Here is a 23,730-nt window from a genome sequence, read left to right as displayed (position 1 = left end):
AAAAACTCTACCCATAGGAATATGGATATTTCTCTAATATTTGGGTATATGCTTCTCTTACTCTCTAAAATATAGTGAATTATCAAACTAGATCCTTTTCTGGATGATTTGTGATAATTATTTGCTTGTTAGAATTGTTTACAACCATGTAACATATGTGTTGAGGGCAGTTTTACCAGAATCTTTTCATTTCTATGTATTCAAATGTATCAAAATTTCCTTTTACTGCTTCTGGGTTTTGTGCCTTACAAGAAGGGTCTTCTCCATTCTGAAACTATATATACAAAAAAAAAAATCATCAATTGTGTTTTCTTTATGCATTTATTGTTTGGCATTCAAGTCTTTAATTCATCTGGAATTTATTTTGGAGGAAGACTAAGGAAGGTCATTTACTTTGTTTTTCCTACAGTGTTGCCTGTCCCAATACAAGTTATTGAACTTTTGCACCAGTGATCTGAAATACCAGCCTTTTCCTATCCTAAGTTCCATGATAGAGCTGAGTTTATTTCTGGGCTTTCCCTGCTGTCCTATTGACTAGCCTATTAAAAAACATAGTATCAAAACTGTTTCACTATCTGTAGCTTTATAATATTTAATACATGGTCCAACAAATTTTTATGACATGATAAAATAACAAAATTTGGGGGATTCCTTGGCAGTCCAGTGGTTAGGACTTGGTACTTTCACTGCTGAGGGTACAGATTCAATCTCTGGTTAGGGAACTAAGATCTCACAAGCTGCACAGCCAAAAAAAATTAATTTTTAAAATAACAAAATTTTTATGTGGAAAAGACTTGGAATTATGACAGAATTCAAAGGGAAATTATTGTATCCACTTATAACTTTTTGTGAATGTGTAGTATGTTGAAAAAAATGACAAATTAGGTACATATTATGGGCAAAAGGTTTCGTGTGGAATAGAGGTGAAAGACCTGATATTAAGATTCATCAAGAAGCTTCATTCAGGGAGGAAGTCTGAGCACTGACAAGAATCAGCGTCCATCTTCTGTCTCTCTCTCACACACACTGTCTGTATGATCAGTTTTCATCTTTCATACACACTCACATGTACACACTGCACTGTCAAACTTACACATACCTGTGTGATTGCTTCAACAGCCAAAGTAGCTGAGAACAAGACTGCCTGACTAATGCTGCTCTGACAGGAAATGTTACAGGTTGATTTAGCTCGTTACATATATATTCCATCTCTTTCACCATTGTCCAACTGTAACCTGAAGTGAAAAGAAAGAAATTTAACTTTTCTCACCAGAATCCTAAAAAGTCAATTAAGTAAAAATTAAATTATATATGAATATGTAACTTCATAGGTAATTCACTAAAATTTCCATTTGGATTCAGAAAAAGTCCATGGACTGTAACCTATCACGCTCCTCCGACCATGGGATTTTCCAGGCAAGAATACTGGCGTGGGTTGCCACTTCCTTCTCCAGGGGATCTTCCCAACCCAGGGATCAAATCTGGGTCTCCTGCATTGCAGGCAGACGCTTTACCACCTGAGCCACCAGGAAAGGATAAAAATTAAATTATATATGAAATATGTAAATTCATAGGTAATTCATTAAAATTTCCATTTGGATTCAGAGAGAGTAGTATACCACTTAATGCAGGAAAATATTTTGAGTGGGATGCAGATAAAAAAATTACATCTAAAGTCATGTCACAAGTGAACGAGAGCAAATCAAGCAAAAAAATTGAAACCTTAGAAAAGAATTGATTAATCTATCAAGTACAAAAAAGGAAATGTTGGCACTATATATATATAATTTAAAATTCTAAGGCTCTGCATCATTCATATACCCTATAAACTTAGATTTTCCACTTGTGTTAAGCTTTCTTTTCCAGGAAAAAGATGGTTGCTAGGTACTTACGAGCTATTTAGGTAATAATTAACTTCAATTTTTTTTTAAATGTGGGGGCTAGTCCAAATTACTTACACATTTTATCTAAAATAGAAATAGTATTTGAATTGACTTTTATATGTGTGTTTTCTGTTTTAAATCAAGTTTAGACATTGTGGAAAATATATCTGCCTATTTATAAACAGCTTCAGAAAAAAAATGTATATTTAAAAAATAACCCCTAAACTCTATCAAAAGTAGGTTGAAAAAGTATTGGTCTGTAAAGGAACAATTTACTAAAAGCCTATAGCAGCTAAATTCCTCATGAAAGAAGGGAAAGGTCTGTTTTCTTTTAAAATCTAGAAAATTGTATCTTTTTAATTAGAAAAAGGGGCTGCTAACATAAGCTATTACTTACATTACTACAAACATAAACTCTCTTTCCTAAAATTTGTAGCATAAGAAGTAAGGGAAGATAAAACACACGGTGGTAATGACCATCGGCCAGCAGGGGAAAAGTAGCCTGGAAACATTCAACACCAACATGACTTAAAGACCCAGACATGGTTTAATTCAGTTCAAGCCTGAGATTAAAGTCAGAGTTAGACTAAACTGTGACTAAAAAGAGATCAGAAGCAGTATGGAAGCTATTAAATCGTTTCTGTTTACCTTCTTTAAACACTTTGAATTATAGGCTATATCCTTTACTGACACGAATAAAATGATTAGAAAATTAAAATAGAACAAATTTAAAGTATACTGTTTTTCTCTCGATTATATCATTTGTTGGCCCAGGGGTTATAACCTAAATGTCACTACGCAACCAGATAGCAGTTACTCTGATCTCATGTTAGATTTTAAAACTTTACATCTAAAGACAGTAATAGCAAATAAGTAAATTTTAAAACGCCCTAAACACAAGATAAAGGCTAACATTTCCATAAACTCTAAATATCTTCTTGGTTAATTATTTTTACCATGTGTTCAGGTGTCCCAGAGCATCTGATTTTACTGGATCCCTGATTTAGGATCCCTAATTAGTGATTTTACTGGACAATCATTAAATAGAGATGTATGGAGAAAAAGATGAATCCATATACCGTAATAAGTTTCATCGAGGAAAACGAAGCTGAATATCAGGTCCATCGAAAAGAGTACATGAAGAAAAAGAAGAAATTTCCCTGAGAGCAAAGTCTCATGGCCTCCCACACCCTCTGTCTAGCTAGAGAGTGTGAGGGCACCAAGCTTCTTTTCTAGCAGTCTACATTTCGAGGACCTTCTAATATCAAGGGAGCAGAATCTATGCTCTTCAACCACACATCCCCTACTTCTGGCCTTACATCACTTAAAAAGATTTTATTACCACTTCTTTATCTTTCATCCAACATAGAGAGTTTGCTTCAAAGTAAAAGAAAAAAAAGAGTATAGAATGCTCTACAAGTACAAAGAGACCAACTCAGAATTTGCTTAAAGTATGTATAGAGGCAGCTTTGGTTATTCTAGACCTTGCAAATAAATATTTTCTGTGGGAGCCTGGTGACAAAATGTCACCAGTGAACGAGATCGATCTGAAATAACAGAAGGAAGAGTCATACACACATCTTTAGGGCCAGATCTTTCTCTCCATTAGGCTCTTGGATTTATAGAACATGGTTTTGGTTTTGTATTAAAGGTATTACTTTTATATCTGAATGTATAAAAGGAACACATATTTTAAATTATCACCTTCATTGACTTTCTCAGGATGCCATCCTGTTGTCCAACCCAGGGAAAATGTCACATCTGGAAAGAAGGATGTCACAGTGTCTATAAAAGGCTTTGCATCCACTACTCTGCTATTTCCATTTGGACCAGGAAGAACATCAGCATTAATCCACACTGGACGCTTCAGATACCTCTTGACATTTTCCAAGAGCATCATGGATGGTTCTACAGCTGCCAAACTAAAAACAATTTGTCAATGAGATACATTCCTAAAGTAAAAGTAAAAGGTTCTTTTAGACTAGTGGCTTTAACATTCTCAAATTCATAATAAATGTATAACATCATAATCCTTGAATTAAATAAAATCAAAGATTAGATATCACCAGAGGGGAAAGTTAACATATGCCATATCTTAAAATAGTGATTTATACTTATTATTCATGAAGGTACTTAAAAGGTTCTATAAATGTATGAATAATGCCACTACCTGTAGATAGAAGTTTCAAAACCCTGTATTATGATCACTCAGTATAAAAACAATTTAAGAAAAGACACAAACATTCACTCATCAAAGAATGTATAAATAGGATTTAAAAATTAAACATACTCACAACCTGCAAATTCCAGTTTATGAAAATACCCAAAGTGCACTCAGACACTATGTCTCTAACACTGGCTAATGACCTTGGGAAAAAGAGCCTCTTTCCCTATATGTATTCTTGTGAGAGTCTGGATGCACAAACACATTTCTAAAAATGACTGCAAAATGTAAAATTAAAACATTTCCTTAAAGCTTTTATAAACTTCATTTTTCTCCTCTACTGTAAACATCTTTTCTGAGAACTCAAGACAACTATATTTTAGTTACTTTTCAACTAAAAAGCAACTTCACTCCTTTTACTTCCTGACGTCTTCTTGGACGAATACATTTTGAAATAATAAGGCTTTGAACAGCCAATATAATTTTTACTTTTAAAAAATACAAACTTTATTGGAAAACTACAGTACATGCAATCTTGAATCGCTTCTGAATCTTTGAGGCCTATGCATATTTCTCAGAAAATTAGCTTTTAAGGAACACAATGACTGGGGGGACTAAGAGTCTGGGAGGTGGATGTTGGGAGGGAGAACACGCAGCACCCCCTGTCAGTCTTCAACTTTTCCTCTTAATGGACTGGAGTCCTTCTGCCTATGCCTCCACCACTCTTCCCTCACTCCTTTTGGGCTTCCTACTTTATGAGCAGAAACTAATAATGGCATCATTGTTCACTGTGTTCAGTCGCCAGTCATGTCTGACTCTTTGCAACCCCATGGACTGCAGCACAGCAGGCTTCCCTATCCCTCACCATCTCCCGGAGGTTGCCCAAGTTCATGTCGATTGCATCAGTGATGCCACCCAACCATTTCATCCTCTGTTGCCCTCTTTTCCTGCCTTTGCAGTCTTTCCCAGCATCAGGGTCTTTTCCAATGAGCCAGCTGTTCACATCAGATGACCAGAGTATTGGAGCTTCAGCTTCAGCATCAGTTCTTCCAAAGAGTATTCAGGGTTGATTTCCTTTATAACTGACTGGTTTTAATGGCTGAGTAATACTCCATTGTATATATGTACCACAGCTTTCTTATCCATTCATCTGCTGATGGACATCTAGGTTGCTTCCATGTCCTGGCTATTATAAACAGTGCTGTGATGAACATTGGGGTACACGTGTCTCTTTCAATTCTGGTTTCCTCAGTGTGTATGCCACATTGAAACATGTATAATATCATGGTTCGATGCAGGATACAGGATGCTTGGGGCTGGTGCACTGGGATGACCCAGAGGGATGGTATGGGGAGGGAGGTGGGAGGGGGGTTCAGGATTGGGAACACGTGTACACCCATGGTGGATTCATGTTGATGTATGGCAAAACCAATACAATATTGTAAAGTAAAAAAAAAATAATAATAAATAATAATTTAAAAATTGACTGGTTTGATCTCCTTGCTTTCCAAGGGATTCTTAAGAGTCTTCTCCAGCACCACAGTTCAAAAGCATCAATTCTTCGGCGCTCTGTCTTCTTTATAGTTCAGCTCTCAAATCTGTACATGACTACTAGAAAGATCATAGCCTTGACTATATGGACCTTTGTCAGCAAAGTGATGTCTTTGCTTTTTTTTTTTGGTCTTTGCTTTTTCACACACTGTTTTAGGTTTGTCATAGCTTTCCTGCCAAGAAGCAATCGCCTTCTAATTTCATGGCTGTAGTTATCATCCACGGTGATTTTAGAGCCCAAGAAGAAAAAAATCTGTCACTGCTTCCACCTTTTCCCTTCCATTTGCCATGAAGTGAAAGGACCGGATGCCAGGATCTTTGTTTTTTTAATATTTAGTTTTAAGTTGGCTTTTTCACTCTCCTCCTTCACCCTCATCAGGAGACTCTTTTAAGAATTCCTCTTCGCTTTCTGCCATTAGAGTGGTATCATCAGCATATCTGAAGTTGTTGATATTTCTCCCAGCAATCTCAATTCCAGCTTGTAACTCATCCAGCCTGGCATTTTGCATAATGTGCTCTGTGTATAAGCTAAACAAACAAGGAGACAATAAACAGCCTTTTCGTACTCTTTTCTCAATCCCGAACTACTCAGTTGTTCCATACAGGGTTCTAACTTTGCTTCTTGACCCACATACAGGTTTCCCAGGAGACAAGTAAGATGGTCTGGTATTCCCATCTCTCTAAGAGTTTTTCACAGTTTGTTATGATACACACAGTCAAAGACTTTAGCATAGTCAATGAAACAGAGATAGATATTTTTCTGGAATTCCCTTGCTTTCTCTGTGATCCAGGCAATGTTGGCAATTTGATCTCTGGTTCCTCTGTCTTTGCTAAACCCAGTTTGGACATCGGAAGCTCTCAGTTCATGTAATGCTGAAGCCTAGCTTGGAGGATTTTGAGCATAGCCTTACTAGCATGGGAGATGAGTGCAACTGTCTGGTGGTTTGAACATTCTTTAGTACTACCCTTCTTTGGAATTGGGATGAGGACTGACATTTTCCAGTCCTGCGGCCACTGCTGGGTTTTCCAAATTTGCTGACATATTGAGAGCAGCACTTTCATAGCATCATCTTTTAGGATTTGAAATAGCTCTGCAGGGATTCCATCATCTCCACTGACTTTATTGGCAGCAGCACTTCCTAAGTGATTTTATACTCCACAATGTTTGGCTCTGAGTGAGAGACTACACCATCGTCATTAGCTGGGTCATTAAACTCTTTTTTTGTACAGTTCTGTGTATTCTTTCCATCTCTTCTTGATCTCTTCTGCTTCTATAGGGTCATATTTATTAGTGAGCAAGGATACTGTTCACTAAAACCAGAGGAAATCAGCCTCTCTTTAACTCTGCTCCCATGTAATAAGCTGCTTTTTTTCTCATTCTTATATCCCTGAAATTCGGGCCCTAGATTAAAGTGGATTAATAAACACTAATGCAGGACCTTAACAGATTCTAATATAGATGCTGTCATTTCTCTGTCTCAAATGCTTTCTGCCTTGAATGATATCAACGCTGTGTTAAAAACCACAATTCTGAGATCTGGCCAACTGTACTTCCTACAAAATTCCCTCATTTTTAGTACCTTGTACCTATTACAAGGTACTTAAGCAACTTGTACTATTACTCTGAAGCTTGCTTACCTATTACCTGTACCTATTACAAGGTACTTAAGCAACTTATACCTATTACTCCAAAGCTGGCTCATCTGCAAGTCCCACAGCAGCAGCTAAGTGCCGGTGGGGTTCTGCTCTTCAGAAGTGGAGTAGAAGGAAACCTTAAACTAATCCACACATGTTTCACAGCTGACCTCCTCTCCTTTTCTAGAAACGATTCTGCTTTCTTAAGAAATCTGGTGTCTGTGGAGTTGGGTTAATCACTAACTTCCCGTTTATATTCAACAGGAAGCTTCTTAGCCTTTCTCAATTTAGTAAACTGACATTAGGCTGTTCAACGATGGCTCACCATCTGATATCTAGTCTCAACACATTCTCCCCCAAACTGACATTGCAACAGCATATATTAGGTGTCTACCACGTGCAAAGCACTGCACAGTTAGACATAAAGACCTATGACACAGAACATAATGAAGTAAGATTTTAATATACTTTTAAATATTTTTAATATTTAACTATTTAATATTTTAATTATTAACCATTAATTATTAATGAAATATTATAACTTAATATTTAACTATTAATATTTTAATATTCTTTTACAGGTAAATGTTTTAATTATCACTAATACAAAAGACTATAGTACCGCCACTTTCCCTTTCCATTAAGAAAAACAAAACCTATATTAAGAAAAACACAAAATCTTACTTAGGAAAAAATTAAGTTTTAATTTCTGGAACTTTACAAAATAATTACAAAATTCTTCTGGAAGAGTAAATGTGGAGGAAACGCCATATTTGGGGAGAAAAAAAAAAGACAGGATAAACTTTTGCCCAACAGCAAAATACAACATTTACTACAAAGAATAATATACTATATTCCTAGCCTGGAAGACTCACTGTATAAATATTTGAAATAACAATTCTCTCCCAATTAATCTATAAATTCCTTTGTTCCTTTATCTGGAAGATGAGAATAGGAAGAACCTACGTTTTAGGATTGTTGTAAAGATTAAACGAATTAACATTCAATGCTCTTAGACCATGGGGGAAGAAATGGCAACCACTCCAGTGTTCTCACCTGGAAAAATCCCATGGACAGAGGAGCCTGGCGGACTACAGTCCCTAGGATCACAATGAATCAGACAGAACTGAGTGACTGAGCACGCTCTTACTCTTAGAACTGTGTCTGACACACAGTATGTATTTACATAATTGTTAGTTAAATTCATTCCCCTTCAAATATGTATGATCAAAAAACATGCAGTCTTTTTCTAATGGCACAGCCTTTTACTGGTGACTGCTAGCATTTAGGAATGAATGAGCTGATCTGACTGGTGAGGAGTCAAAGTATATATTTCACAGAGAACAAGTCTACACGCAATGGTAAACATTAAAAAAAAAAAAAGAAAACAGCATGTGAAAAGACAAGGCGATCTAAAGTTTTGCTCGCCAAGCACTAAGGATTAAATACTTTATTTCATGGTCCTTGGTGGCTCAGTCGGCAAAGAATCCACTTGTAATGTAGGAGACCACCTGCAATGCAGGAGATGCTGGTTCAATCCCTGGGTTGGGAAGATCCCTTAGAGAAGGAAATGGCAACCCACACCAGTATTCTTGCCTGGGAAATTCCATGGACAGAGGAGCCTGGTGGGCTATAGTTCATGGGGTTGCAAAGAGTCAGACACAACTGAGTGACTAAACCACCATCAAAGGAACACAGGACTGGCTCTAGGAAACCTGGAATCTGGTCCTAGCTCAGCTCTCAAGTTTAGCTGTTGTCACATAACCTCTTTTGGACTAAGTTCCTTTGTCAATAAAATGGAGTTGGACTATTCACCATTCTAAAAGCTTTAAGATCTTACAATAGCTTTCATTCACAGTATAAAGAGGTTTACTAGTATATTTAGCCCCACAACAAATGAAAAGGCAAGGAGATCTAAAGTTTTGCTCGCTGAGCATTAATGATTAAATACTTATTAGGTTTTTTAAAACCCTATGAATAAGATTTCCAATCCTTATTCATTTCTTGAGGTGATTCAATTTTAAAATAACTGTTCAAAGATAAAGTAAGTTTACCACACATCCTAGATTCTCATAGCAGTTGCCTTCATGGGTCTCATGAAGAGCTTTTATGGTGTCACAATAAATCCCTGGCTCTACCTATAATTTTTACACTGCCAAAATACCACAAAAGTAAAACTTTTCATGATAGACACGGAGAAGGAAATGATACTTAATCTTGCTCTCTTCATTATCAATGCTTCTAAAACATTATTTTTAAGAAACGCTTCAGTAATTAAAGAATTCCAAATAATTTCCCAAATAAAATAACACAAATCAAGTAGGAAATGCATTAACTAACCCAACTACTGCCAACTCTGTCTCTGACTACTTCTTAGTGAAAGTAGCATCTTCAATGTACTGTTCTCTGGACTTGTGAACTTGTATTGCTCTGTGACTTCCCTGGTGGCTCAGACGGTAAAGCATCTGCCTATAAAGGAGGAGATCTGGGTTCGATCCCTGGGTCGGGAAGATCCTCTGGAGAAGGAAATGGCAACCCACTCCAGTACTCTTGCCTGGAAAACCCCATGGACGGAGAAACCTGGCGAGCTACAGTCCATGGAGTCGAAAAGAGTCGGACATGATTGAGCGACTTCACTTTCTTTCAAATGGATTTGTGGACATAGTGGGCGAAGAAGAGGGTGAGACAAATTGAGAGAGTAACACTGAAATATATACAGTACTATGTGCAAAACAGATAGCTAATGGGAAGCTGCTGGGTAACAGAGGGAGCTCAGCTCGGTGCCCTGTGATGACCTAGAAGAGTGGGATGGTGGGGGACAGGAAAGTTCAAGAGAGAGGGGATATATACATATATACACACACACACACACATACAGCTTATTCACTTCATTGTACAGCAGAAACTAACACAACATTGTAAAGGAATTATCCTCCAATTAAAAATTTTGAAAGGTATTGGGAGTTATTCACATAGAAAAAAAATTTACCATTCTATTATTACAATGGTCAGTTATGATAAATTCCTTTATAAAAATTAACTTAAGTTTAGCCTCAAAACATTCCCAAGAAACAATATTAGCAGAAAACTCTGTGGATCTTTGGTCCATTCCTGAAAAATATTAATTTGCAATTCCATTTTCAGTTTAGATAAAGTATAAAGTTACTTAGGTATAAATATATGAAGTTACTGATTTTTTTCCCCTTATTGTTATTCTATAACAACCAGGAGACTGAACATGTTTGTACAAATACCTCTTAAAATCCAGCTTTATGCCTTTATTGCTTTTAATAACTTCAGCCAGCCATTCCTGTAAAGTATTATCACTGTTTATTTCTGGAGGATGGGCCATGATTGGCTGGCCATGTTCTGATCCCTCACTTGGAAGAATGACATCAGCCTCTATCATATGAGCAGTACCTGTCCACATAAAAGAATCTATGTTAGTGTTAATAGAGACTACAGCAGACGGCATGTCCAGTATCCTTTTGAGGAAGATAAAAAGGAGGAAAGAAAATAATATTTACTGAGAAATAACTAAGTGCCAGGTACTATGTCAGGCCTTGCACGTTGCCCTTGTTTGTTAGTCACGAGCAAACAGGTGGTTAGGAGTTAAATATCTTTGCCTAGGTCACACTCAAACTGTTGTCCTAATATTTAATTTCTTCCTAGTACACAGCAAAGTGAGTATACAAGAGGAGGCTTCGTAAGTATTTGTTGAAGCTTCTGAGAACACAAATAGTACTTTTATCTTCTCCTTCCTGAAATTAGAAACTACAGATGTTTATTGTTTATGTTTGAAACTCTATGCTATAGATTCAATTCTTTGACCCAAAGCTTAGCTACTATGTAAAAGCACACATCCCTGGAATGGGTAAGAAGCTTCACTAGTCACCTAGTGTGACTTAGCAGGGTTTGGTGGACTAACTTCAAAGATGTCTGACAACAATTCCTGCTATCTATCTTCTCATCTCTTTCTCTTCCCCTTGAGTCCGGGTTGGTTTTGTGACTTGCTTTGACCAACAAAAGAAATTGGAAGCAAAACTGTCAGTTCTAGGCTTAGCTCTTAAAAGGTCTGGCAGCTTCTGCTTCTGTCCTCTGGAAAGCCAGTTACCACGTAAAGAAGTTCAGGTAAGAATTCTGAAGACTCAGAAACCACACAGAGAGAGAGAGAAGTCATATAGAAGAAAACTAAGGCTTCATGCCTGCCAGACAGCATTAGGTCTCTGACATGTGAGTGAGGCCACTGCAAAATTTCCAGGCCCAGCTGAGCAACAGCCAAGTGCAGCAACATGTCCTCATCCTATTCCACATGGAAGAGAAGAACCACTATCTGACCCACAAAATCAGGAAAAATAAGTCACTGTTATTTGAAGCCACTAAGTTTGGGAGGTAATTTATTACACAGTAATAGAAAACATGCAGAAATAGTTATCTGGATGCGGGGCACTGAAATGTGTGACACTGGCTTTGGGATCCAGCAGATTCTAGAAAGGCACTGTTAACAGAGGTTGGAAGAGCAGTGAGAAAATTATTTTTACATCGTGGTGAAACTTCTGGCAACACTGGCACTTGTAGCAACTGGTGGAAGATAGATAGGATACCTAATGAATTTGTGGATTTAGCTAAGGAGGTTTCCAGGCAGAATGTTGAAAGCGTTAATTGGCTTCTTTTAGCTCCTATGATAAAGGATGGGAAGAAAGAGCTGAGTCAAATAATTAGCTGTTTAGATTTTAAGCAGCATAAAGAGGAAATATTTCCAGCTCAGAACTCGTGTGAGTTAGAAAATAAAACCACTCTCTCCATCTGGCGAAAGATTCTCAAAGGAAGAGAAAGTCTCAGTCCAAAAGTCAAGTCCAGGATGCTGCTAGGAAACTATAGCCTCAGGATCAAGGCCAAATGAAGGATACAACGACAGGACACTTTATTAAGACCTAAGAAATATGGAGCCTCGGATACCAATATAGCTAGATAAAAGAATTTATAGAATCTTAAGGGTGTTATCCCATAGCACTCTAACTAGCAAACCAAAGCAGAGAGAGACCTGCCTCAAAGAGATTTGGCAGTAAGGCTTTTGACTAAAGGGATGGTTTATAACTTGATATATAAAAATCCCAGTATATTTTTAATAGAGCTGTTATAGACTTGGACCTGAACAAAGCGAGAGAGTTAAAATGAAAAGAGGCCTGTTGTTGCTGTTGTTCAGTTGCTAAGCCATGTCCGACTCTTTGCAACCCCATCAACTGCAGTATGCCAGGCTCCTCTGTCCTCCACTATCGCCTGGAGTTTGCTCAGATTCATGTCCATTGAGTCAGTGATGCTATCTAACCATCTCATCCTTTGCCACTCCCTTCTTTTGCCTTCAACCTTTCCCAGCATCAAAGTCTTTTCTAATGAGTCAGCTCTTCGCATCAGGTGGCCAAAGTATTGGAGCTTCAGCTTCAGCATCAGTCCTTCCAATGAATATTCAGGACTGATTTCCTTTAAGATTGACTGGTTTGATCTCCTTCCAGTCCAAGGGACTCTCAGGAGTCTTCTCCAACACCACAGTTCAAAAGCATCAATTCTTTAGTACTCAGTCTTCTTTACGGTGGAACTCTCACATCCATACGTGACTACGGGAAAAACCATAGCTTTGACTAGATGGACTTTTGTCAGCAAAGTGATGTCTCTGCTTTTTAATACACTGTCTAGGTTTGGCACAGCTTTCCTTTCAAGAAGTAAGCATCTTTTAATTTCATCACTGCGATCACCATCTGCAGTGACTTTGGAGCTCAAGAAAATAAAATCTGTCACTGCTTCCACTTTTTCCTCTTCTATTTACCATGAAGTGATGGGACTGGTTGCCATGATTTTAGTTTTCCAAATGTTGAGTTCTACCAGCTTTTTCACTCTCCTCTTTTACCCTTATCAAGAGGTTTTCTCATTCCTCTTTATTTTCTGCAATTAGAGTCGTATGAGCTGCATATCTGGTTGTTATTTCTGCTGCCAATCTTGATTCCAGCTTGTGATTTATCCAGCCTGGCATTTCACATGATGTACTCTGCATAGACATTAAATAAGCAGGGTGACAATATACAGCCTTGACATACTCCTTTCCCAATGTGGAACCGGTCTGTTGTTCCATGACAGGTTCTAACTATTGCTTCTTGACCCGCATACAGGTTTCTCAGGAGGCAGGTAAGGTGGTCTGGTATTCCCATCTCTTTCAGAATTTTCCAGTTTGTTGTGATCTACACCATCAAAGGCTTTAATGTAGTCAATGAAGCAGAAGTAGATGTTTTTTCTGGAAATCCTTTGGTTTCTCTATAATCCAAGGAATGTTGGCAATTTGATCTCTGGTTCCTCTGCCTTTTCTAAACCCAGCTGGTACATCTGGAAGTTCTCAGTTTACATACTGCTTAAGCCCAACTTGAAGGACTTTGAAAAGAAGTCTATGAACTCTCCAATTTCTACAGGCAGGAAATAGGCTGAAAAAGTTGCTCAGCTGCACATACAGGTGATTTTCCAATAAGTGCATGAAGAGATGCTCAACATCATTAATCTTCAGGGAAATGCAAATCTAAACTACAATGAGATACCAACTCACAAATGCTAGGACGACTATGATGAAAAAGACAGACAATAACTAATGTTGACAAGGACATGCGGAAATTGGAAACATCATTCAGTTTGCTGGTTAAAATATAAGAACCTACTCAGCTGCTTCAGAAAAGCTTGGCAGTTTCTCAAAAAAAGTTAAAGAGAGCTATATTTAACATGAAATAGGTCAAGCTTCTGGCTAATTTTATAACTCAGCAAAGTGGTATTTAGTATAACATATGCAGGCATTCCATCTTGTCTATCAGTGTTGTTGTAAAGGAATACATAGGCTTTGGAATTCCTTAAAAGTAATAGTCAGTTTCTCCATTTATTAACTCCATTCATTTCCTAGGGGTAGAAAAACAAATCGCTAAATGGCAGTGTCAAGAGTCTCAGGCTCCCTGTAAATTATGTTCCTGATGGTTTCTTTTAAGAATAAGAATGGAAGCTATGTAGTAAGGGTAACAGATCATGGTGGCTTGGACTAGGGTGAAGACAAAAGAGATGGAGAGACGTGGACTAATTCAAAATGTATTTTGGAATAGAATTATAATGTCCAATAGAGTAGATACAAGAAAAAACAAAAAACAAAGAATAGATGACTCCCAGATTACTGGTTTAAGAATATATGCAGATTATGGTGCCATTTACGGAGAGAGGAAGGATCATAGGAAATGCAGGTTAGCAGACATAATTAAGAATGTGATGCACATTCAGTTCCGTTCAGTCACTCAGCTGGGTCCGACTCTTTGCGACCCCATTGACTGCAGCATGCCAGGCCTCCCTGTCCATCACCCACTCCCTGAGCCTACTCAAACTCATGTTCATCGAGTCGGTGATGCCATCCAACCATCTCATCCTCTGTCGTCTCCTTCTCCTCTCTCCTTCAACCTATCCCAGCATCAGGGTCTTCTCTAGCGAGTCAGTTCTCCACATCAGGTGGCCAAAGTATTGGAGCTTCGGCTTCAGCATCAGCCCTTCCAGTGAATATTCAGGACTGATTTCCTTTAGAATTGACTGGTTTGATCTCCTTGCAGTCCAAGGGACGCTCAAGAGTCTTCTCCAACACCACAGTTCAAAAGCATCAATTCTTTGATGCTCAGTTTTCTTTATAGTCCAACTCTCATATCCATACATTACTACTGGAAAAATCATAGCTTTGACTAGACAGACCTTTGTTGGCAAAGTAATGTCTCTGCTTTTTAATATGCTGTCTAGGTTGGTCATAACTCTTCTTTCAAGGAGCAAGTGTCTTTTAATTTCATGGCTGCAGTCACCATCTGCAGTGATTTTGGAGCCCTAAAATATAAAGTCTCTCACTGTTTCCCTTGTTTCCCCATCTATTTGCCATGAAGTGATTGGACCGGATGCCATGATTAGTTTTCTGAATGTTGAGTTTTAAGCCAACTTTTTCACCCTCCTCTTTGACTTTCATCAAGAGGCTCTTTAGTTCTTCTTCACTTTCTGTCATAAGGGTGGCACTATCTGTATATCTGAGGTTACTGGTATTTCTCCCGGCAATCTTAATTCCATTTGTGCTTCATCCAGCCTGGCATTTCTCATGATGTACTCTGCATAGAAGTTAAATAAGCAGGGTGACAATATACAGCCTTGAATTACTCCTTTTCCTATTTGGAAGCAGTCTGTTGTTCCATGTCCAGTTCTAACTGTTGCTTCCTGACCTGCAAACAGACTTCTCAGGAGGCAGGTCAGGTGGTCTGGTATTCCCATCTCTTTCAGAATTTTCCAGTTTGTTGTGACCCACACAGTCAAAGGCTTCGGCATAATCAATAAAACAGATGCTTTTCTGGAACTCTCTTGATTTTTCGATGATTCAACGGATGTTGGCTATCTGATCTCTGGTTCCTCTGCCTTTTCTAAAAACAGCTTGAACATCTGGAAGTTCACAGTTCACGTATTGCTGAAGCCTGGCTTGGAGAATTTTGAGCATTACTTTACTAGCATGTGAGATGAGTGAAACTGTGTGGTAGCTTGAGCATTCTTTGGCATTATCTTTCTTTGAGATTGGAATAAAAACTGACCTTTTTCAGTCCTGTGGCCACTGCTGAGTTTTCCAAATTTGCTGGCATATTGAGGGCAGTACTTTCACAGCATCATCTTTTAGGATTTGAAATAGCTCAACTGGAATTCCATCAACTCCACTAGCTTTGTTCGTAGGCCCGCTTGACTTCACATTTCAGGATGTCTGGCTCTAGGTGAGTGATCACACCATCGTGATTATCTGAGTCATGAAGACCTTTTTTGTACAGTTCTTCTGTGTATTCTTGCCACCTCTTCTTATATATCTTCTGCTTCTGTTAGGTCCATATCATTTCTTCCTTTATCGAGCCCATCTTTGCATGAAATGTTCCCTTGATATCTCTAATTTTCTTGAACACCTCTCTAGTCTTTCCCATTCTATTGTTTTCCTCTATTTCTTTGCACTGATCACTGAGGAAGGCTTTCTTATCTCTCCTTGCTATTCTTTGGAACTCTGCATTCAGATGGGTATATCTTTCCTTTTCTCCTTTGCCTTTTGCTGCTCTTCTTTTCACAGCTATTTGTAAGGCCTCCCAGACAACCATTTTGCCTTTTTGCATTTCTTTTCCTTGGGAATGGTCTTGATCCCTGTCTCCTGTACGATGTTAGGAACCTCCGTCCATAGTTCTTCAGGCTATCTATCAGATCTAATCCCTTGAATCTATTTCTCACTTCCACTGTATAATCATGAGGGATTTGATTTAGGTCATACCTGAATGGTCTAGTGGTTTTCCCTACTTTCTTCAATTTCAGTCTGAATTTGGCAATAAGGAGTTCATGATCTGAGCCACAGTCAGCTCCCACTCTTGTTTTTGCTGACTGTATAGAGCTTCTCCATCTTTGGCTGCAAAGAATATAATCAGTCCGATTTCAGTATTGACCATCTGGTGATGTCCATGTGTAAAGTCTCCTCTTGTGTTGTTGGAAGAGGGTGTTTGCTATGACCAGTGCATTCTCTTGGCAAAACTCTGTTAGTCTTTGCTCTGCTTCATTCTGTACTCCAAGGCCAAATTTGCCTGTTACTCCAGTTATCTCTTGAATTCATACTTTTGCATTCCAGTATCCTATAATGAAAAGGACATCTTATTTGGGTGTTAGTTCTAAAAGGTAGTGTGGGTCTTCATAGAACCGTCAACTTCAGCTTTTTCAGCATTACTGGTTGGAGCACAGACTTGGATTACTGTGATACTGAATGGTTTGCCCTGGAAACAAACAGAGGTCACCCTGTCATTTTTGAGACTGCATCCAACCACTGCATTTCGGACTCTTTTGTCAACTATGAGGGCTAGTCCATTTCTAAGGGATTCTTGCCCACAGTAGTAGATATAATGGTCATCTGAGTTAAATTCACCCCTTCCGGTCCATTTTAGTTCACTGATTCCTAAAATGTTGATGTTCACTCTTGCAATCTTCTGTTTGACCACTTCCAATTTGCCTTGATTCATAGACCTAACATTCCAGGTTCCTACGCAATATTGTTCTTTACAACATCAGACTTTACTTCCATCACCAGTCACATCCACAACTGGGTGTTGTTAAATGCTTTGACTCCATCTCTTCATTCTTTCTGGAGCTATTTCTCCACTGTTCTACAGTAGCATATTGGGGACCTACCAACCTGGGGAGTTCATCTTTCACTGTCCTGTCTTTTTGCCTTTTCATACTGTTCATGGGGTTCTCAAGGCAGGAATACTGAAGTGGTTTGCCATTCCCTTCTGCAGTGGACCACGTTTTGTCAGAACTCTCCACCATGACCCATCTGTCTTGGGTGGCCCACAGGGCATGGCTCATAGTTTCATTGAGTTAGACAAGGCTGTTGTCCATGTGATCAGTTTGATTAGTTTTCTGTGATTGTGGTTTCCATTCTGTCTGCCCTGTGCTGGATAAGAATAAGAGGCTTATGGAAGCTTCCTGATGGGAGAGACTTACTGAGGGGGAAATTGGGTCTTGTTCTGATGGGTGGGGCCATGCTCAGTGAATCTTTAATACAATTTTCTGTTGATGCACAAGAACTCTCTAAGTGAAAACAGCAAATAAGAAGTTGGAGAGACTAGTGCTCAGAAGAGAGGGAAGCCTGGCCTGGAGACATTTATGTGAGTTGCCCAGCCTCTCTCCCTATTCTCCCACCAATGGCTGTTGGGTAGAAGGCTTTTGAAGGTCAGGGTATGCCTCTGCTTTGGGAGACTGCCTGGTCACCATGTTTCCCATCTCAGGGAGAGTCACAGGAAGAAGTCTGCACATCAAGATTAACACTCCAACCACAGGAGCCCCAACTTATGACAAGAGCCAGACAACAGAAAACAGCTTTGGGTTTTTTTGATTTTCTACACAAGAAAATCCCAAACAGACGCTACTTACACTAAAACAAAACTCAAAGAAATATGTTTATAGAAATGAAGTTAAAGTTATCTATCTTGCTTATACTATTTACATTCCTAATGCAGCAATTTACTATATTTTTACTAATACATTTAGTTACATAGTAACTAAAGTCTGATGTTGTAAAGAACAATACATTTACTAATACATAGTCACACTTTTCCTAAATATGTTACAAAGGTTTTTTTAAAAAAACTACATTTTTTATTCTCAAAGAGATTTAATAATTTCTATTTTTAACCAACATTTCTTTTAATATACATTTAAAAAATCTACATGCAGAAATGTTATAATGAAAAATAACATTATATGTAATAACTTTTGTAAACAATTTTGCCTATTCTGAGATCAGCTGTGTTGACAATGCAACTCTGTTGTCGACAAATGGCACTCCTACATTGTTCCTCCTGTACTTTGCTTTTTTAAATCACAGACATTGTTGAAAATCCAATATCACATATTAATGAAAACAGAAACAGCTTCATTAATAACAGTTGTACTAAATTTAAATATTCTGGAAGAAATGAGATAAAGCAGTGTAATACATGTCTCCAGGAACCTGTTTTCTTTCCTCTGTATTTGAAAGAAATTTCAAGATTAGCCAGGACTGAAAAAAGGGACTTGATGGGGTCGCAAAGAGTCGGACACGACTGAGCGACTGAACTGAACTGAACTGAACACCCAAAAGTATAAAACTTGGGGTTCTGGTTGACTAGGAGAAAAGTAAAGAGGACATTATCTGAAAACTAAGTAACCAATGAAAAATTCCCAGATCAACAGCAGACTGCCAGCAATTGGAAATGACTTCCATTGATTATTTTTAAAACAAGGCTAGAAGTAGTCATATTTAATTAAATTATTTCTAGGTCTGAGACTTCTACATTTACTATTACAAAGCATAAAATTTAAAGATTGCTTCCAAATTTTTAGCTGTTACAGAGAAATCCAATTTATTTTCTGCTTTGATTTTTACATTGTCAAAAAGGTTGAGATTGTCTATATCAACTTATGAATTACAATCATTTAGCTGTAGAATCTATTTATTTTCTAAATATAAAACTATATTTGCCGGGAGCCAGTGTGAGGAATCCCGCCCGTGACAAGGTCATGAGGAAGGAAGCTGACATACGCAAGGCGTGCTCAGACTTCAGGGGCCCCTCTGGAAATTCCTAAGCATGTACCCCAACAAAAATCTGCCGGTTTTTGTGCTCTGCTTTTCCACTCTTCTGACATTTTCTGGAAAAAGTCAATTCAGGGCTTTAGTCTTCTGCATTTGAAAGAGTGTTTCAATACAGAAACCCCTCTGATGACTTTCTAGACTGCCTGCAGGACTCAGCTGCGCGTGTGATTGTTTGAGGCCTCCTGACCGCAGGAGGCACAGGAAGCTTAAAACATCCTAGGAATGTAGGGGCTTCCGAGGAGTCAAAATCTTTAGAATAGGACTGATTAAAGGCTTCATTTGTTGAGCCACTACTTGCTGCTAAATTTTCATATCCTTTATTTTTAGATATAGTTGGTATATAGAAAAACAAGTAGTAGACCTAGTATTAGCAACATTAGATCTTTGAGTTAAGTACCTTCTTTGTTATAACCCACTGCACCTTTGTTCTATAGAGATGTAACTTTAGTGCTTTAAGGAGATGTAGATTAAAGAAAAACACTTCAGGGGAAACAAAATTAACATTCATTAAGGAAGAGAGCCAAAAAGTGTTAACAAGCCTCTTGGCCAGAAGATAATGTAAATCACCTGAGACCTTTTGTATACAAAATGATATACAGAAAGAGTCTGGGTAGCGAATGCTACATAATTTTGTGTTACCCATTGATCTCCATGTTTTATCAAAAGTATAAAAGGCCTTCTGAACGATAAAGGATGGGACCAGTTTCTCGGACTAGTCTCTCGGCCTGGTTTTTTGGGAATCTGGCTCCCCATGTGTCTCTCTCTCTTCTTCTGTCTCTTTCCCTCCCTCTGCTCTTTACTTTAATTTCAGGCTGAATCTCCACCTGGGGCGCGGAGGCCCACCAAGTTTACTTACTTGCCCTGGCTGTTAAGACCCGCGCGAAAGGGAGCCTAAGGCGAGGCACCCTTAGATATTCAAGCGAGTGCCGGCGGCCCAGCGTAAATGGTGCAAATTCCTTGTCTGGAATTTTATTCATCTTCTGCGTAAACCAAGCTATTCAGCCCTCTTCCTCCACTTAATCTTCCTACTACACTGTAGTTTCTTAATCTAATCTTATATCAATCAATAAACAAGTCTTTCCACACCAACGCCGTCTACCCTTCGAATTCCCTGGATCCACCGGGGCTGGACCCCGGCATATATTGTCTGCAAATAATAGATATATTTCTTCCTATTTTCTTCTATTTTTAAAAATTGATATATAATTCAAAAAAAACCATTTAGTGGTTTTCAGAATATTCAGAAGGTTGTGTGAGCATCATGCATGCGTGCGTGCTCAGTCACTTCAGTCATGTCCGACTCTTTGCAACGTTACAGACTGTAGCCCACCAGGCTCCTCTGTCCGTGGATTCTCCAGGCAAGAATACTGGAGTGGGTTGCCATGCCCTCCTCCAGGGATCTTCCAGATTCAGGGATTAAGTCCACTTCTCTAACATCTCCTGCACTGGCAGTGCCATTCTTTACCACTAGAGCCACCTGGAAAGCCCTGTGCAACCATTAGCACCATCTAATTCCAGAAAAATTTTATCATTCCAAAACAAAACCTGTACCCACTAGCATTTACTCCCCAGCCCCTATTCATTTCAGCTCCAGGAAGCCATTAATCAATGTTTTCCTTAAGCATTGCTTCTGCTAAAATTTATTTATGAAAAAACCACGGTTAGGTTATTATGTGCTAGGCACTGTTTTAATTATAAGGTATTAAATATTAGAAGACAAATTTCTTCCCTTTGAAAAGCAACTAAAAATAATATCTTTTCAATAAAAGAAACTATCCAGATACATTATCCAGATACACAATTGAGTTGGTTGTGTAAATTGTGTAAATTGAGTAAATTTGTAGATTTTTACAATAAAATATGAGATTACACGGAGAAGGCAATGGCACCCAACTCCAGTACTCTTGTCTGGAAAATCCCATGGGTGGAGGAGCCTGGTAGGCTGCAGTCCATGGGGTCGCTAAGAGTCAGACACGACTGAGCGACTTCACTTTCACTCTTCACTTTTCATGCATTGGAGAAGGAAATGGCAACCCACTCCAGTGTTCTTGCCTGGAGAATCCCAGGGACGGGGGAGCCTGATGGGCTGCCGTCTATGGGGTTGCATAGAGTCGGACAAGACTGAAGCGACTTAGCAGCAGCAGCAGCATAAGATTACAAGGAAATCTTTCTGTTGGAACAGGGCACTTCAAGCTATGCCCCATCCCTCTCATGATACACCTTCATTCTCCCGCACTTCTGTAGCCAAAAGGGGTACTTCACAGGAAAAGGCTAACTAAACTGCTATAGTGTTCATCTACATAAGATTACACATGGAGTTAGCAAACCCAAAGGCTTGGTTTCTAGCCCAGGCATAAATACTGCCCAAGGCATTATAAATTAGCATTCAATGGCTTCATTCATCCATTCAACAAATATTTTTGAGCCTCTCCTGAGCAAGCTGTGAAAGACACAGAAATACATGTGACATACAATCGTGATCTTAAGCATTTTACTTAAATCACTACTATATATAAGCAATGGAGAAGGAAATGGCAACCCACTCCAGTGTTCTTGCCTGGAGAATCCCAGGGACAGGGGAGGCTCGTGGGCTTCCATCTATGGGGTCACACAGAGTCGGACACGACTGAAGCGACTTAGCATATATAAGCAAGTGTAATGATACATGAGAACTTTAAATAAGGCATAGTAAAGGAAAATAATTTCTGGAAAATGAGGAAGTTCTTCCATTAGGAAAATTTGTTCATTTTGTAAATAAAATGACATCTTTTATAAGAATGTTTATGTTAGCCAAGAATTTACACTTGAATCATCTAAGACTCTGGTACCTGCAAATATAACCAGATTAAAAAAAAATTGAATTCATCCAAGTACAAGGAATACTGACTTACTTCTCAGTGCCTCATTCACTTGCACCTTGTGGTTAGCTGCATGATACCAGATGATTTGGGCGCCATCTTCTGTTGTGATCTGGTTATTTCTCAGAAAATATTCCAGTATATTTTCACTCCAAGATCCTAAAATGACAGCATTGATATTAAAAATAATTTTATAGGGTACCTTTTTAATAAAAAGGGCACAGCATATGTTGATGGAGAAAAATAAAGCAATAAAACTGAGAAAAGATTTTAAAAAATTAAGAACCAGTATCAAGATGGGCTTCCCAGGTGGCGCTAGTGGTAAAGAATCTGCTTGCCAATGCAGGAGATGCAAGAGATGAGGGTTCGATCCCTGGGTAGGGAAGATCCCCTGGAGAAGGGCATGGCAATCTACTCCAGTATTCTTGCCTGGAGAATCCTATGGACAGTAAAGCCTGGTGGGCTACAGTCCATAGGGTCACAAAGAGTCAGACATGACTGAAACGACTCAGCACACATTCAGATATGACAAATATAAAGATATATATATATATTTATATATAAATATGCTATAAATGTTGAATAGGAAATGGCCACCCACTGCAGTATTCTTGCCTGGAGGATCCCATGGACAGAGGAGCCTGGTGGGCTAGAGTCCATGGGGTCACAAAGAATTGGACACGACTGAGTACACACACATGCATGCTATATATGATGTAAGTAATAATCAGTAAACATTTAGGATAGTCTGAGCCTCAGATGTAAAGAAAAATGCAGGAAGGAAAAAAAACTGTTAAGAAGCAGATATTTTAATGCAGGAATTTTCACAAGGTATCTTCTCCAATTCTAGCCCCATAATTAAGTAAAATGTATGTAAAGCCAAAGCTATATTAAAAACATCAAAATTTTGTAGAACTTAAACTCTCCACCTGAGGCTCCATTCTATATTTATATTAACCATTAGAATTTTAAATTATACATTTAAGCATGCAAGCATGCTAAATCGCGTCAGTTGTGTCTGACTCTTTTCGACGCTATGGACTGTAGTCTATTAGGCTCCTCTGTCCATGGGATTCTCCAGTTAAGAATACTGGAGTGGGTTGCCATGCTCTCCTCCAGGGGATCTTTCCCACACAGGGATCAAACCCACTGTCTCTTATGTCTCCTGCATTGACAGGTAGGTTCTTTACCACTAGCGCCACCTGGGAAGCCCAACATTTAAGCATATTTGCCTTCAAATTATGAGTGTCACCAATACTTATGAGTGACTAAGTAAATTCTGAGTTAGTATTTCTAGATTTCTCTAGCATGTACAAATATGCATAATTCCTGTATCTTTCGACTACTTTTTGGCAGACCAGATTTTTTTTAAACTTAGGCATTAAAATGTGAGTTAATTTAGTTAAGACTAAAATACTTGAATCAGTTCTACTCCATATAATGCCATATCCCCCTGAA

General features: G+C 38.5%; 1 protein-coding gene across 2 annotated transcripts in view; it reads right to left on the bottom strand.

The window, feature by feature from the left end:
• The window catches only part of FAM151B (family with sequence similarity 151 member B), a 33,665-nt gene that overhangs the window by 6,259 nt on the left and 3,676 nt on the right, over window positions 1-23,730 (bottom strand). For both annotated transcript variants that reach the window (XM_068980554.1, XM_068980555.1), the window contains exons 2-5: window positions 22,306-22,431; window positions 10,488-10,653; window positions 3,588-3,805; window positions 1,100-1,235 (exon numbers count right to left, since the gene is read on the bottom strand). In XM_068980554.1, coding sequence (XP_068836655.1) covers window positions 1,100-1,235; window positions 3,588-3,805; window positions 10,488-10,653; window positions 22,306-22,431 — 646 coding nt within the window. The remainder of the gene's footprint in view (window positions 1-1,099; window positions 1,236-3,587; window positions 3,806-10,487; window positions 10,654-22,305; window positions 22,432-23,730) is intronic.

This window comes from Capricornis sumatraensis, chromosome 9 (genome assembly GCF_032405125.1).
Source record: "Capricornis sumatraensis isolate serow.1 chromosome 9, serow.2, whole genome shotgun sequence".
NCBI lineage: Eukaryota > Metazoa > Chordata > Mammalia > Artiodactyla > Bovidae > Capricornis > Capricornis sumatraensis.
Note: the sequence above shows the minus strand (reverse complement) of the source record. Positions and strands in the feature narration are given on the sequence as shown.